The following is a 13,182-nucleotide window of genomic DNA, read 5'->3' on the forward strand; positions in this document are numbered from 1 at the left end:
TATTGACTCTCTGAACTACACAAAATTCCTAGGCATATTAATTGATAAGAATCTGAACTGGCATGCTCACACAGGCGCCTTATGTAAAAAAACTGTCGTCAGCAGTCTACGTAATCAGAAGAATACGTAATATATCCGACGAAGGCACAGCTCTTGTGGCCTATCATTCACTCTTTGCCTCGCACCTGTGATATGGTGTAACTGCCTGGGAATCCTCAGCTCAAGCGAACCTAGTGAGGATACTCCGGGTACAAAAGAGGGCTGTAAGAACCATACTGAGAGTTGACAGAATTGAGCACTGCAGAGCCCTCTTCATAAAATACAAAATCCTCACAGTTATATCATTGTTCATCCTGGAATCTATTATCCAAATGAAGAAATCAACCCAGGTGCTCAGATTGGACCGACACAGTTACAACACAAGAAACAGACAGAACATAGACCTTCCTCAGCACAGACTCCAGAAGTACAGTAGGTCCCCTATGTACACTGGGCCTCACCTCTACAACCAGCTGCCATCTAGCCTGAAGAATATCCAAGACAGGAAGGCCTTCATCAGGAAACTAAAAAACTACCTAAGCAATAGACCATACTACAGCCTGGACGAGTTTGTAGACGAGCACACCTACAGACCATAAGGAATAAACGACCCCTACAAAAGGGAAGATGAAATGACGATTCCCGCAGCCCTGGCTGCTGGTGAAGACCACAGAAGTATCAAGTAAGCGCACCCCTCCAAGAACACCAATATTATAAGAACCACCAGTCGTACAGAGAAGTCTCTGTTCAGCCTGCGTAGCTCCACCAATAGTTCCTGGTACTTGATCCGTATTTCCTCCTCTTCAGTAACTCAGTAATATTACATTCAGCTGTTGCTGAAAATTCAACTACATTTATCACTTTTGCACTTTTATCGAGGAGGGCAACAACAGACTTGGTAGCTGTTGAAATCCTGGTGGTATTGAATGAATAGTTCCAATATATCCTGCACTTTCCATTCTTCACAACGGACTCAATCTCCCCAGGGATATAAGGCAGCAACGGTATTCTGTCTATCCCATAAGAGTGTCTCAAGTGATAATATAACACTCTCAGGGTAGTTGTGAGAGTTGAGAGTTCAGGTGGGAGTCAAACACTAACCTAAAACCTGTACTTTGATATTTTTATTAAGGGCAGCATTATGCCTGTAAATGTATCCCAGGACAAGCTGGAAGGATGTGCATCAGAGTCTCAGCTAATGATGACACACTCTACATCTGATATCAGGCACATTCACATCCATCACCTTGCAAGACAATGTGATTACAACACCATCTTGAAGTCCCTACATAGTGCAAATCCCTCAGTCTCAGATTTGAGTGTAGCTGATTTCAAGAATGCAATGGTCAGCTCCTTAGATAAACCATGGTCCTTCGTATGCTTGTAGAACAATCCATGCAATATTTATTATAAGTATCATTATTACTATTTTTAGATAGATATAACATCTATAGACATTTGTGAACAGTGTTTTTTTTTCAGCCGTTGTCGTTGAAAACGACAGGAGGCCCATACAGACATGGGCCACCCTGCAAAACGGGACTACGATCAGAACTGCAACTGGCCACCAGATGCAGCTGATTGTCTGACCCTTGAGTTTGGACCGTTTGAGACCGTCCATCGATGGACTCGCATGCCAGAATGCGATGAATTCGTGGGCGCCAGGTAATATTCCAACTTTCAAATACTAATAAAATTTGTTGAATGAGATACTGTGGAATTTTTCCATAATTGAAGAAACAGTTTTATTTTTGTCACATCCACATTTATTAAACTTTTACACAGGACTCATGTGTTGGTTCCAACACGAAACTGCCATCCTGTATAAATGTCTATAACGAGGTTCACGTTATAATGACAGTGTTTGATTAGCAATGATATTGCTATCATTCAACAAAGCGGAGAGTGGTATCTCTTTCTCGCTTTGCTCTGTTGTCAGATCGTACTTGTACAATGTAGAATTGATGATTAATCAACAAAATATTTCATCTTAATTATGAAAATTCATTATGAAATTATTGGAAAATATAATTTCTCGCTTAATAAAATATAATTGATTATTTTTAAACGAGAATAAACAGTTAATATTACATCAATAAACCTGTATCAGCTACCTTGCCTTGTAATAAAAGGCATTGACAAGACAGAGGATCGGCAACGTTGTTCTCCTATCTTTCTCCACTACCAATATAACGTGGACCTCACTATAATAAATGTGGATGTGACAAAAATAAAACTTTGTTTTTTCAATTTCAAATACTGGCTTGCATGAATCAAAACATATATTCACAACTGAAGTATTTCAGTTTCCACGTTTTGTGTACTATTCCTGGGATGAAGTAAGTGTTCAATAAAAAATGAGTTTTCAGTATTGTAGGTTGAGTAATTCACTTAATTGTCATAGCACAGTATACATACAGTACGGAAACTTGGCTAAACCCTGACGCCAAAATCCGCCATCTTGTTAGGAAGCGCCGCATTGTAATAGTATTGATGGTAGGTTCGGATCACTTTAATGATCCGGATCAATTGATCCCGTTCACTGCCACGAGCCAATCAGAAGACCAGGATTGGAACTTCCCAAGGTCACGTGACGTGTTTAGTATTGGGGTCAGGTAAAAAGCATTGGTTAGATAGGCGTTTGATTACAAGTTTCCATTCTGTATCTATTCTGTGGTCATAGTATACAGATGGAAATAAATTAGAAATTGCATCTCTTTAAATGCCAAATAATGAATAACTGTACTGTAATTGTAACTGAACTATAATTGTAACTGTACTGTATCATTTATAAATTGTGAGAATAATTTGATTTGATTGATTTGAGTTATTATTAAACGAAAATCCCAATTAAATGCTGTAAATCATCCTGAAGACTTCTGCTACTGCAAATATTGACAACAGGGTAAACAGCTAGATGGAAATTCGATGAGCGCTACTATTCAAAAATTATTTGCCAGCCCGGGAATCGAACCCGGTACCTCCCAATTGCCAGTCAGGAATGCTTACCTTTACACTAAACTGGTACCAACCTCGGCCTTAATGTCAAAACATAATATATAACGTCACTTATTTATAGGTCCCGCCAAACTATAAGTAATTTCGATTGTGGAAACTTCGGATATATAATCAGTAAATTATAAAACCTCTCATGTAACGTCAAGATAATTGAACCGAGAACAGCTCAACATCTTCTAAACACGACACAGAAAATGTATATTTATCTCAGAAGAAAATTAGACTATTTTGTGCAGTAGGACTATGATCGTGCTTATAAGTTGTGAATGATCATTACCATTATCATCCTACTTGGACATAGAGCCCTTTTTTGTTTATTTATAGTTAATTTGATTTTCAGACTTGAGTTTTTGGTTAAGATTCAGTTATACATCTATATGTTAAAGTATAAAAACACTTCACATAAATGTGCTACTTTAGTACAAATTAATAAAAACAATATAAAAACTTGTAGTACTCTTTATTATTGAAACTTTGAAATATTTTAACGACATGTTTTGACCATAAAATTAACTTGAAAACGACCTATGGTCGAAACTAGTTTTTAATAATAAAGGATACTACAAGTTTTTATATTGTTTTTATTAATATGTTAAAGTAGATGTATTTCCTAAATTACCTTTATTAAAAGTGTGTTTTCCATATAAAAACTAGGTTCTTTTAATTTTTCCTCGGTTTAAATTAAGATTTTGAAACCTCTTTTACAGTGTTCTCTGATATAGCGTCATTAAATGTGTGGTCCCTTAAAATGACTTTATAACGAGGTTCCGCTGTAATAAAACTTTCAACTAGGCCTATTGGCCTACTTGTACTGGTTCGAGTTACTTATGTGCTGTAGGATTTGTAATACTTGAAATGGATTTACATGGTACATTTTGTTGTTGGTTTACAGACGCAGCAAACACACGGTTGTATCCTTCAAGGATGCAATCTATGTGTTTGGGGGTGATAATGGGAAAACCATGCTCAATGATCTCTTGCGATTCGACGTCGAGGAGAAATCATGGGGGCGTGCTTTTGTCACTGGCACTCCACCTGCGCCTAGATATCATCACTCGGCAGTCGTAAGTTGTCTCCTATGTCATTTTAAAGAGAAGTCCTCCACTCACTGGGGTTTCACGAGAACATTCCATGTAACAGAATATCATCAAATTGTTCTTCTTCAATCAATCAAACTGAAACTGAAATTTTATTCACAACAGTATCATGATGGAAAAAAAAGAGAAAAGAACTTCAATAGCTTAACAGCTGTGGTTGAAGTTCAACACTATAAATATGTTATATAATAATTTATGAGCATTGATTCTTCATTGATTGAAGAACAATGATTCTTTATTGTCATAAATCACAAAGTGTTGTAACAAACGTCGAGATAAAAAGGAAATGAAAACAGTCAAATGAATTAGTACATTAAAATTGGCAAATAATAATACATAGTAACTATTGAAACGGGGTCCACTTAATAAAAATATACCATAGGTAAGTCATAATATTGTGTTTCTAATGCTTAAGTTACAACAAAGATGTTAAACAGAAGAATAATTATAAATCTATTCAAAAAATTATTTTGTCAATTATTTGACAAATCACCTATCAAGTGGGAATATTCCCAATATTATTATGTAATGTGATGAAATAATAAATACATAAATAAAAACACTCTACTTATATGGGCTACTTTTGTATAAATTAATAAAAACAATATAAAAACTTGTAGTACCCTTTATTATTAAAAACTTTTAAATATTTCAACGACTAAAAATAATGAATAAGAAATAAATTAATCGTATGGAAATAAGTATATGTTCATATTATAATAGTATCAAGTTGTTTATTTATTTTCTACATTTCAACTTGAAAATGACCTAAGTTATGGTCGAAACTAGTCGTTGAAATATTTTAAAGTTTTTAATAATAAAGGGTACTACAAGCTTTTATATTATTTTTATTAATTTCTATTAAAAAAATATCTAACAGAGTATAGGCATTTTTCTAAAAAGTAAGTCTTTCCCCACATGAGCTCTAGGCTTGTGCTTGGGCAATGAGGCGATGATAATGAGAAATGAATGGACCAAAAGTTTTAGGTGGGTTTCGAACCACCGGGAAGCGATTTTACAACTCATGAATCATATTCAGAGGAGTTGGCTCAAATCCTTCACCCTTCCAACGGGAGTACCATCCGCATGAATACAAGAGTCTCATGAAACTCATGAATGCCGCATGAAATCGCTTATGTAAGCGATAGCGACGACTGAGTTAAACCATTCCCTGCGGTTAATAGACTTAATAGACATATTTCTCCAATTCCTGTGAGTACCTGCATGTTGGTGAGAATCAATTCTGACATTTAACCTACCTCTAGTTGAATAATTATGAATGTCACAATTAAGATTATATTCATTCCGGATTCTTTTCAACCCACCATTCACTCACTGAATGTTCAACAATTACATACAAGAGAATAACATCTATATGGATGATGAAACCCTAGCAAATACAATACATTTTCAATGATTCTCGTTTCATCATCAAAAAGTTTGCGGCGTTTCCTTCTTCAAAAGAAATTTTGTGTTTTGAGTACTATTTAGTTTTCGTTTGTCGACTCTTTACTGTGCAACATTTTTTCAAATTATTATCAGCCTACAATAATCATTTCTATGTGGTTAAAGAAAAAGTAGTTTTCTTCTCAATTCTCATTAGAAGTAATCCTTGAGATGTTTTTCAACCTTATAACAAACCTAGGTATAAAAAGGGCTGTTTAAGAAGTTTTTGACTTTACCATGAAGATGACAATCCTCGGGAACGCAGCACCCAATATCGATTTACTCAAACGACTGTAAAGTGAATATTGTGCTTCCAAAATTTCAGTGATTAACTAGTGAAATATGACCAAAAAGACAAACCAGAGCTTGTTCACGAAGGTTGTCATCTTCAGGGTTAGATTAGAAACTTTTCAAACTGGCCTCGTAACTCACAGTTATTTATTCAAAAAATTTTAATTGAAGGAAGCATTATTCTGTATAAATGGGAGAACAATTATTTTTATTAATTACATTACATTACTTGCTAGATCAAGCATATATCACTACAGTGTAAACATTTCTAACTTATCTGTTTTAATTTTATAGTTACAATTACTGTATGTTATTGATCCCATGTTGAAGCTATCATAAGCTTGGATTTGGTTACATTTTCCAAGTATTTGAAAATTAGTTATTAACTCTTACTATGCATTGAACTGTAAAGCATTCATAATGTCAGTTACCCGTTGGCACAGATAGAAAAGAATTGAAATTCAGTACTGTTGAAATACTCATCAGAATATTTTTTTATACATTGTGAAAATTCATAATTTTACATTTTCCCTCCGAATTGGTCAGTTTTGCATTTTGTAATACGTTTTTGGAATAAGACATTTTTGTGACACAGTTACCTTTTTTATAGGTTCATGACTCGTCCATGTTTGTATTCGGAGGCTACACGGGCGATATTCATTCAAATTCAAATTTAACAAACAAAGATGACCTGTTCGAATATAAATTTCAAACTGGTCAATGGATTGAATGGAAATTTGAAGGAAGGTAATTTTTGTAGACATTGTAGGTTTTTCAAATATTTTTGACAACTTAAATTTTGTCTGATTGTAAACTAACTTTTTTGCTTTTTGCATTAATTTAATATCACGCTTATCATAATATACCTTCTCAGGATCAACTGTAAAATCATTTAACTTGTCTAAAATCGGTTTTACTGTGATAACTCATGTAGATAGGAACTTTGTATAATATTTAGAACTCTGTTTTGGTGGTAGATTGGCTGCTTGTTTTTGAATTCCTTTAGTGTATTACTAATAAAACAAATCATATGCGACATCCTAGAATATTGTACTATGTATTTTATTTAAACTTTAATAGAGCTTGGATAGTAATAATACTAGTTCCATAATTAATAAAAACATTGAAATGTACCTGTAATACAGGTCAAACCCCTATGAAATTTTACAGTTGTAAAATTTTGTGAAACACAATTTTAATGCTAACCAATAATACAGGGAAGTTACCTGTAATAAAGGTCCTGTAAGTTTTATGAAATACGCCCCTGGTCTTGATGATGTTATTCTAGCTTACACATTTTTTTGAATTTAGATCGTAATTTTTTAATTATTTAGTAATCTGTAATCTGTTTCGAATCTCTAATGTAGGATTCATTCTGTATAATTGTGGACTCATTATCGATGGAAAACCTACTTGATATTGCTGGTCTAGCTCACGGCATCACACTTCGATTTAGATCCGGTTTCTAGGACACTTATTAAATCCAATGAAGAATTAAATTATATTAAATCCAAGTTTAATGTTTCATTTGATTTAATGTCTTAGAAACCTGGCCCTAGTTTCTCACTTTTCTCCAAAGTGGTCATCTGAATCAAAGTGTAGATCAACCTCTTTTATGGGGATTTTATCTGGTTTTAATATTTCATTTTCAATTTTTTCTAGAACACCAGTCCCTCGATCTGCTCATGGCGCCGCGGTATATGATGGAAAGTTGTGGATCTTTGCGGGGTATGATGGCAATGCTAGACTCAACGATATGTGGACCATATCTCTTCAACGCGGGAGTATGGTGGGTGTCTCATTAAGCTTTCCAATTTTCATTTTTCTATCGAATTTAACTTGGATCCGTTTTCATTGCTGCAACTTCTGGGGAATTCAGTCGTAAGTTACGTAAGTGGCCTACTAATGTTGAAAAAGTATTTCATGATTCACATTTCATCATTTATTTATCCAATCATTCAGAATTATACAACTTACAGAAAAGTACCACAGGCTAATTTACGCCCAAAACGGTTCCAATTCTAATTTACAACAGCAAACATTAGCAATTTAGCTAGCATTCTCATTGTAAACAGTCTCAATCAATACAAAGGAAGGTAATTTAGCCGGCCAGCATAGCCGAGTTGACTAAGGCGTTGCACCCTTCAGTCTGCTAGTGCTACCTGGTCGCGGGTTCGAATCCCATCGAATAGGTATGGACGTTTGACCATCTCATAATTCACTCTCGCACTTACCATTACCCACGCGTTAGTAAAAAACTCATGTGGGCATCATCCGCAATAAAAATGATGAACATCAAAAGGCTACACTATTCTGAAAATTATTCAACAATATTTTATTATGAGTCGGTATTAATTAAATATTATTTATTCTTCATAACGGCTAAAAATAATAAGTGGAGATTCAACGATGACCATCACAATATAAGACAAAAATTTATTCAAGATTATGATGAATCAAAGGGAAATGTTCAGAAGAAAGGTTTATATAAACCACAAAATCTCGGTTAGTTGAAGGATTCAGAATCGATGAACTGCAAAGTTTAATCTTTCGTATCCTCTAAAATATACCTACTATGACTTGCCAAAAATTATAATTTTTTTAGATGTTCAGCAATGATACTTTTGTATATTTGAATCTCCAATACATATTTGTATTTGTATTTGAAGCTCAAATACATCTAGTAAATACTTGCTAGTACTAATATTTTTATGAATGAATATTATTTATGAATATGTATACATTTATATCAATATTCCAAATTGTATTGTACTATTATTTATCCTGTTGTCCTTCTTAATAAAATTCTTAATTAATTCAATTTATTTATTGTTTTGGAACAGCATGAACGCTGTTGCTGGGAAGAAGTGATTCAATCTGGAGAGTGTCCCCCAACCTGCTGCAATTTTCCTGTTGCCGTGGCGCGAGAATCAATGTTTGTTTTCAGCGGTCAAAGTGGTGCAAAGATTACCAACAGTCTCTTCCAATTCCACTTCAAGAGCAGATGGTATGTATGATCATTGGTATACTTTATACTGAAACATGTTTCCTAAGATTAGAAGTGAAATGGTAGCTAAAGTAATGGTAGTATTATCAGAGAGCTTAAAAATTATTAATATATGTTGCAGATGATTTAAATCTGAATACAATCGTTTCATGCATTAAATAACCGTTCCAATGGTTGTATTATCAGGAGCTTAAAAATTAGTAATATATGTTACAGCTGATTTAAAGCAGAACACAACCGTTCCATGCATTATTACTACCAAGAACACTGTTAATTTTGGATGTTTCATTTATTATAACTACTCATACAAGATTGTCATTGTTTGAACGTTGAATGTCATTGGACATGTTTGAACAACAACCTATTTATGTAGTGGAAGGATGAGAATAGTAGTAGGTGAACTTTTTTTTTAATGCATTTGGCAGAGAAGACGGTCACTTCCGACTTCCAAGATCCGAATGTCACATTTGTTGATCAATTTACTCTTGTTATAGTGTTCAACCTGTCATGGAAGCCTCATTATGCAACGGGCTTGAGAAAGCTTTTTCAATATTGTTCTGGCATCAATTATGAAACATTTCATTCATGTAGGCCTATGATAATAATAAAGTCTTTCTGTTCATGGCGTGGTCATACTACATTGGCATGTCCACAAGTGAACAAGTCAAAAACAATACAAACACTGCCATAAGGCAGGTCGAGTAAAAGAACAAAAGTTACAAGTCAAAACACAAAGCATGCAATGAAACATATATTAAGCATGCAAATAAACCTTCAATATTAAGCAGTAAGACTAAAGGTGCGTACAGATTTACGCGCCGCTAACATGTGCAATTCACTTTTAATCAGCTGATGCCAAGCTTTTTATATCTGTATCTTACCGTTTCTGTAAAAATACAGTTATAATCAGCTGAATAAAAGTGAATTGCTCATGTTCGCGGCGCGTATATCTGTACGCACCTCTAGGCAATAAGTATCTACTCACAGTCTGTTGATAACAATCATAAAACCCTCAGAGAATAAAAGGGGTTCTCGTGAAGGAAAGCCCTCAGTCTCCTCTTCAAAACTGTCTCAGGCAGACTCCTGGCTTAAACTGGCAACATGCCCACAATTTTGGCTGGTTGGTAGATGTGGCTGCTCTGGGTCCTCCCCAATCTACAATATAGCAGGTTCAGACTCATCCTGTTTCTGTTGCCACAGCCATACACATCACCCCTGGGTAGGCAAAGTATGGACACTGTGCAAGGCCTTTATAGCTGACCTGTAAATGAAAAGATAGAAAACAGTAAGTATCTTCGCATTCACAAAGAGAGGTCTACAATGTGCTAAAAAGTCTACCCTACAATCCGGATGGCATTTTTCAGTATATCTTTTACCTCAAAGGCACCACCCCACAAGGTGTTACCATATGCCATCACATTTTGGAAGAAGGCAAAATAACACCTGCGGAGATTGGCCTCCGGTATAAATGTTCTCATCATCCTGAGCAAGATGTGCACCCTATTCAATCTGCCTTTATTAATTTATTTAGTCATTCATTCAATCGTATTATCTTGTAAACATATCTTTGCTTTGAGTTCATAGAACATACAAAGCCAACTGAAATCAATATAAGCGAGGTCCCTTTTGTAGGCCTAGTTTTTGTTGGGCTTCCATTAAACTGTTAGATAGGGTGTTTACTGTTTATAAATGAATATCGGTATTTTAACCCTTTATAATATTATTGTTACATTAAAATTACAGGTATAAAAGTAAAATTAAAAATCAGCTCAATTTTATCGAGAACCTTATAAACGTTCATATGACTACCATTTGTCACTTGGTACACATCAAGTCCATAGCCGAGTCCTTTCCAAACTTTGCCAATGCACTATCTCGTTTTTAACGGAGATATATCAGCTGTTGGTTCAAAACCGGAATGAAACACATTATTATGAATGCGACCATGCATTCATATAATCATAAATTTGGTCTTCAGTAATAATATTAGATCCAACTCTATCCAATTCAGCGAGGTCAGTTAGTAGCGTAGACACGTACACACGATCCTTGATGAAGCCACGAGTATAGGAATTGTATGGTGTTAGATCAGGAGAAGGTGGAGGTCATGCATAGCAAGCCCTTTTATTGAAGTCCTTGAGCATCCCTTATAGACGGGAGAGTAGAGACAGCTAGCCACTGATCATCAATTTTTCTCGCATGTTACGCTCTTGATACATTTATAGCTATTCAAAAGGTTTTAATGTGTATTTTCCAATTCACATGTAATGTTTTTGGCAGCTGGAACCGCATCTCTACAGAGCACATTTTGCGCGGCGCTCCACCGCCGCCGGCCCGCCGCTATGGTCACACGATGGTCACCTTCGACCGCCACCTGTACGTGTTTGGCGGTGCTGCAGACTCCACCCTGCCCAACAACTTGCATTGCTACGATCTGGACACGCAGACCTGGTCGGTGGTGAGCATCGCTCAGGACTCCAACATCCCGTCGGGGCGGCTCTTCCACGCGGCCGCGGTCGTAGGCGAGGGAATGTTCATATTCGGAGGCACCGTAGACAACAATGTGCGCAGTGGTGAAATGTACCGGTTTCAGGTGGGTTCATAATATTCATTATTCATATTTTTTTAAATGTATGAATTTAGGGCTACTTTCATGTATTTATAAAATAAAATTATAGTACCCTTTAAAATTAATAAAATCACAATTTTACGTTACAATTTGTATTATTGTTTTAAAGGGCACTATAATTCTATTTTATCAATATTCATAATATTTACTCTTCATAATATGATTGATATTTTTTATATTAAAAGCAAGATATTTTTCTCTGGTCACTCCCATGTGGGATGGTCACGTCGGTCCCGGCTGCCTAAAAACTCATGTCAACGGCCCTGAAATTGATCAGGTGCGACCTGAAAATTCACACCAGACCTGAGTCAGTCAGGTAACTCGATATTATTATTAGGTGAGTTGATTTTATTTGGAAGATTGAAAGGAGCTCTTATATTATTTGCGACTTCAATGTACATGGGTAACTCAGGCTCCAAGCGGTAGTTCTTGTCTGTATCTGGTTGTCCAGTTCCAATTTTTTTTCACTTTCTGGGGCATTACATCAGTTCGTCAAGTAATAATGTACCTCTTAGTTGGTCGTTTGAGAATTATGTTCGTCATGTTTACCATTTTACCAGTTCTTTTTTACAATGAAGCACAGATTGGGAGAGAAAAACTAAGAATACCTTGTACTATTCTTGAGTTACTGAAAGAAATGGGAATTTGAACCATTTATTACGTCAAGATTACACGCATAAAGTTTTCGTTGCAGACTGATAACTTAGAGAGAAGATAGCATAAAAAGGTATCCCATGGCATAGGGCGTCAGCACCGCCCTAACATCCATCGCATTATAATATTATTAAATTATTAATAATAATTATTATTATTAAAGTATCAAGCTGTACCTCATAATGCTGTGGGAGAAGGCTTAGTAAGCGCTTAGAAAACATCCGGCTGAAACCTGGCACTTCATTTTCTTCAGCTGGAAGGTAACTCTCAAAAATCTGGTATAGACTGCATGCATTCACGTGGTCTCCCCAGGACAGCTTTCCATCAATCATGAAGAAGCTCAGCAGTCTCACCGTGACTGGATGAGGGTTTGGTGACCTGCTTAGGGTGCAAACAAGATGTTGGGTCTTTCCTTCGTCAAGCTTCAGCCAACTTCTCTTGAACCACTGCACTGCGAGAGCTCCTTGGCCGCCTCCCGTGGTGAAGCTCCACTGGTGCATATTGTGGTGTCATCCGCAAACAGAATTGTCTGCTCCTCCAGGATGAGGTCATTCACCAGAATGAGGAAATAAGACTGAGCCAAGCACTGACCCCTGAGGAACCCCATGTCTGACAAACACTTGACTTACTTGACTTAGTTCCTTTGGCTCCTTGAGGAGCATAGGGCATCCGAAAACGTTCTCCACTTGGCTGCGAGCCTCTTGACCTCTGCCCAAGTCTTTCCCTGTTGCCTGTACTCTGCCTCGACCGTTCTTCTCCATGTCATCCATGGGCATCCTTGTCTGCATGATCCCTGGGGGTCCCAGCTCAATGCAGCCTTCTCAATCGCACTATCTTCTTTTCTCAATGTGTGCCCAATCCATCTCCATTTTCTCCTTTTCAGTTCCTCTTGGATTGGACATTGATTTGCTAACTGCCAGAGATTCTCATTGGTGTAATAACCAATAATACTCTGGCCAGTAGATGCACATGATGCGGCGTAAACATCGATTTATGAAGGT

General features: G+C 36.2%; 1 protein-coding gene across 3 annotated transcripts in view; it reads left to right on the forward strand.

The window, feature by feature from the left end:
- Positions 1 to 13,182, forward strand: part of LOC111061313 (leucine-zipper-like transcriptional regulator 1) — a 59,068-nt gene that overhangs the window by 8,387 nt on the left and 37,499 nt on the right. For all 3 annotated transcript variants that reach the window (XM_039442450.1, XM_039442449.1, XM_022349007.2), the window contains exons 2-7: positions 1,522 to 1,704; positions 3,950 to 4,121; positions 6,502 to 6,638; positions 7,554 to 7,680; positions 8,735 to 8,898; positions 11,179 to 11,491. In XM_039442450.1, the coding sequence (XP_039298384.1) occupies positions 1,559 to 1,704; positions 3,950 to 4,121; positions 6,502 to 6,638; positions 7,554 to 7,680; positions 8,735 to 8,898; positions 11,179 to 11,491 (1,059 nt within the window). In that variant the 5' untranslated portion in view covers positions 1,522 to 1,558. The remainder of the gene's footprint in view (positions 1 to 1,521; positions 1,705 to 3,949; positions 4,122 to 6,501; positions 6,639 to 7,553; positions 7,681 to 8,734; positions 8,899 to 11,178; positions 11,492 to 13,182) is intronic.

The sequence above is a fragment of the Nilaparvata lugens genome, chromosome X (genome assembly GCF_014356525.2).
Source record: "Nilaparvata lugens isolate BPH chromosome X, ASM1435652v1, whole genome shotgun sequence".
In the NCBI taxonomy this organism is placed as follows: Eukaryota; Metazoa; Arthropoda; class Insecta; order Hemiptera; family Delphacidae; genus Nilaparvata; species Nilaparvata lugens.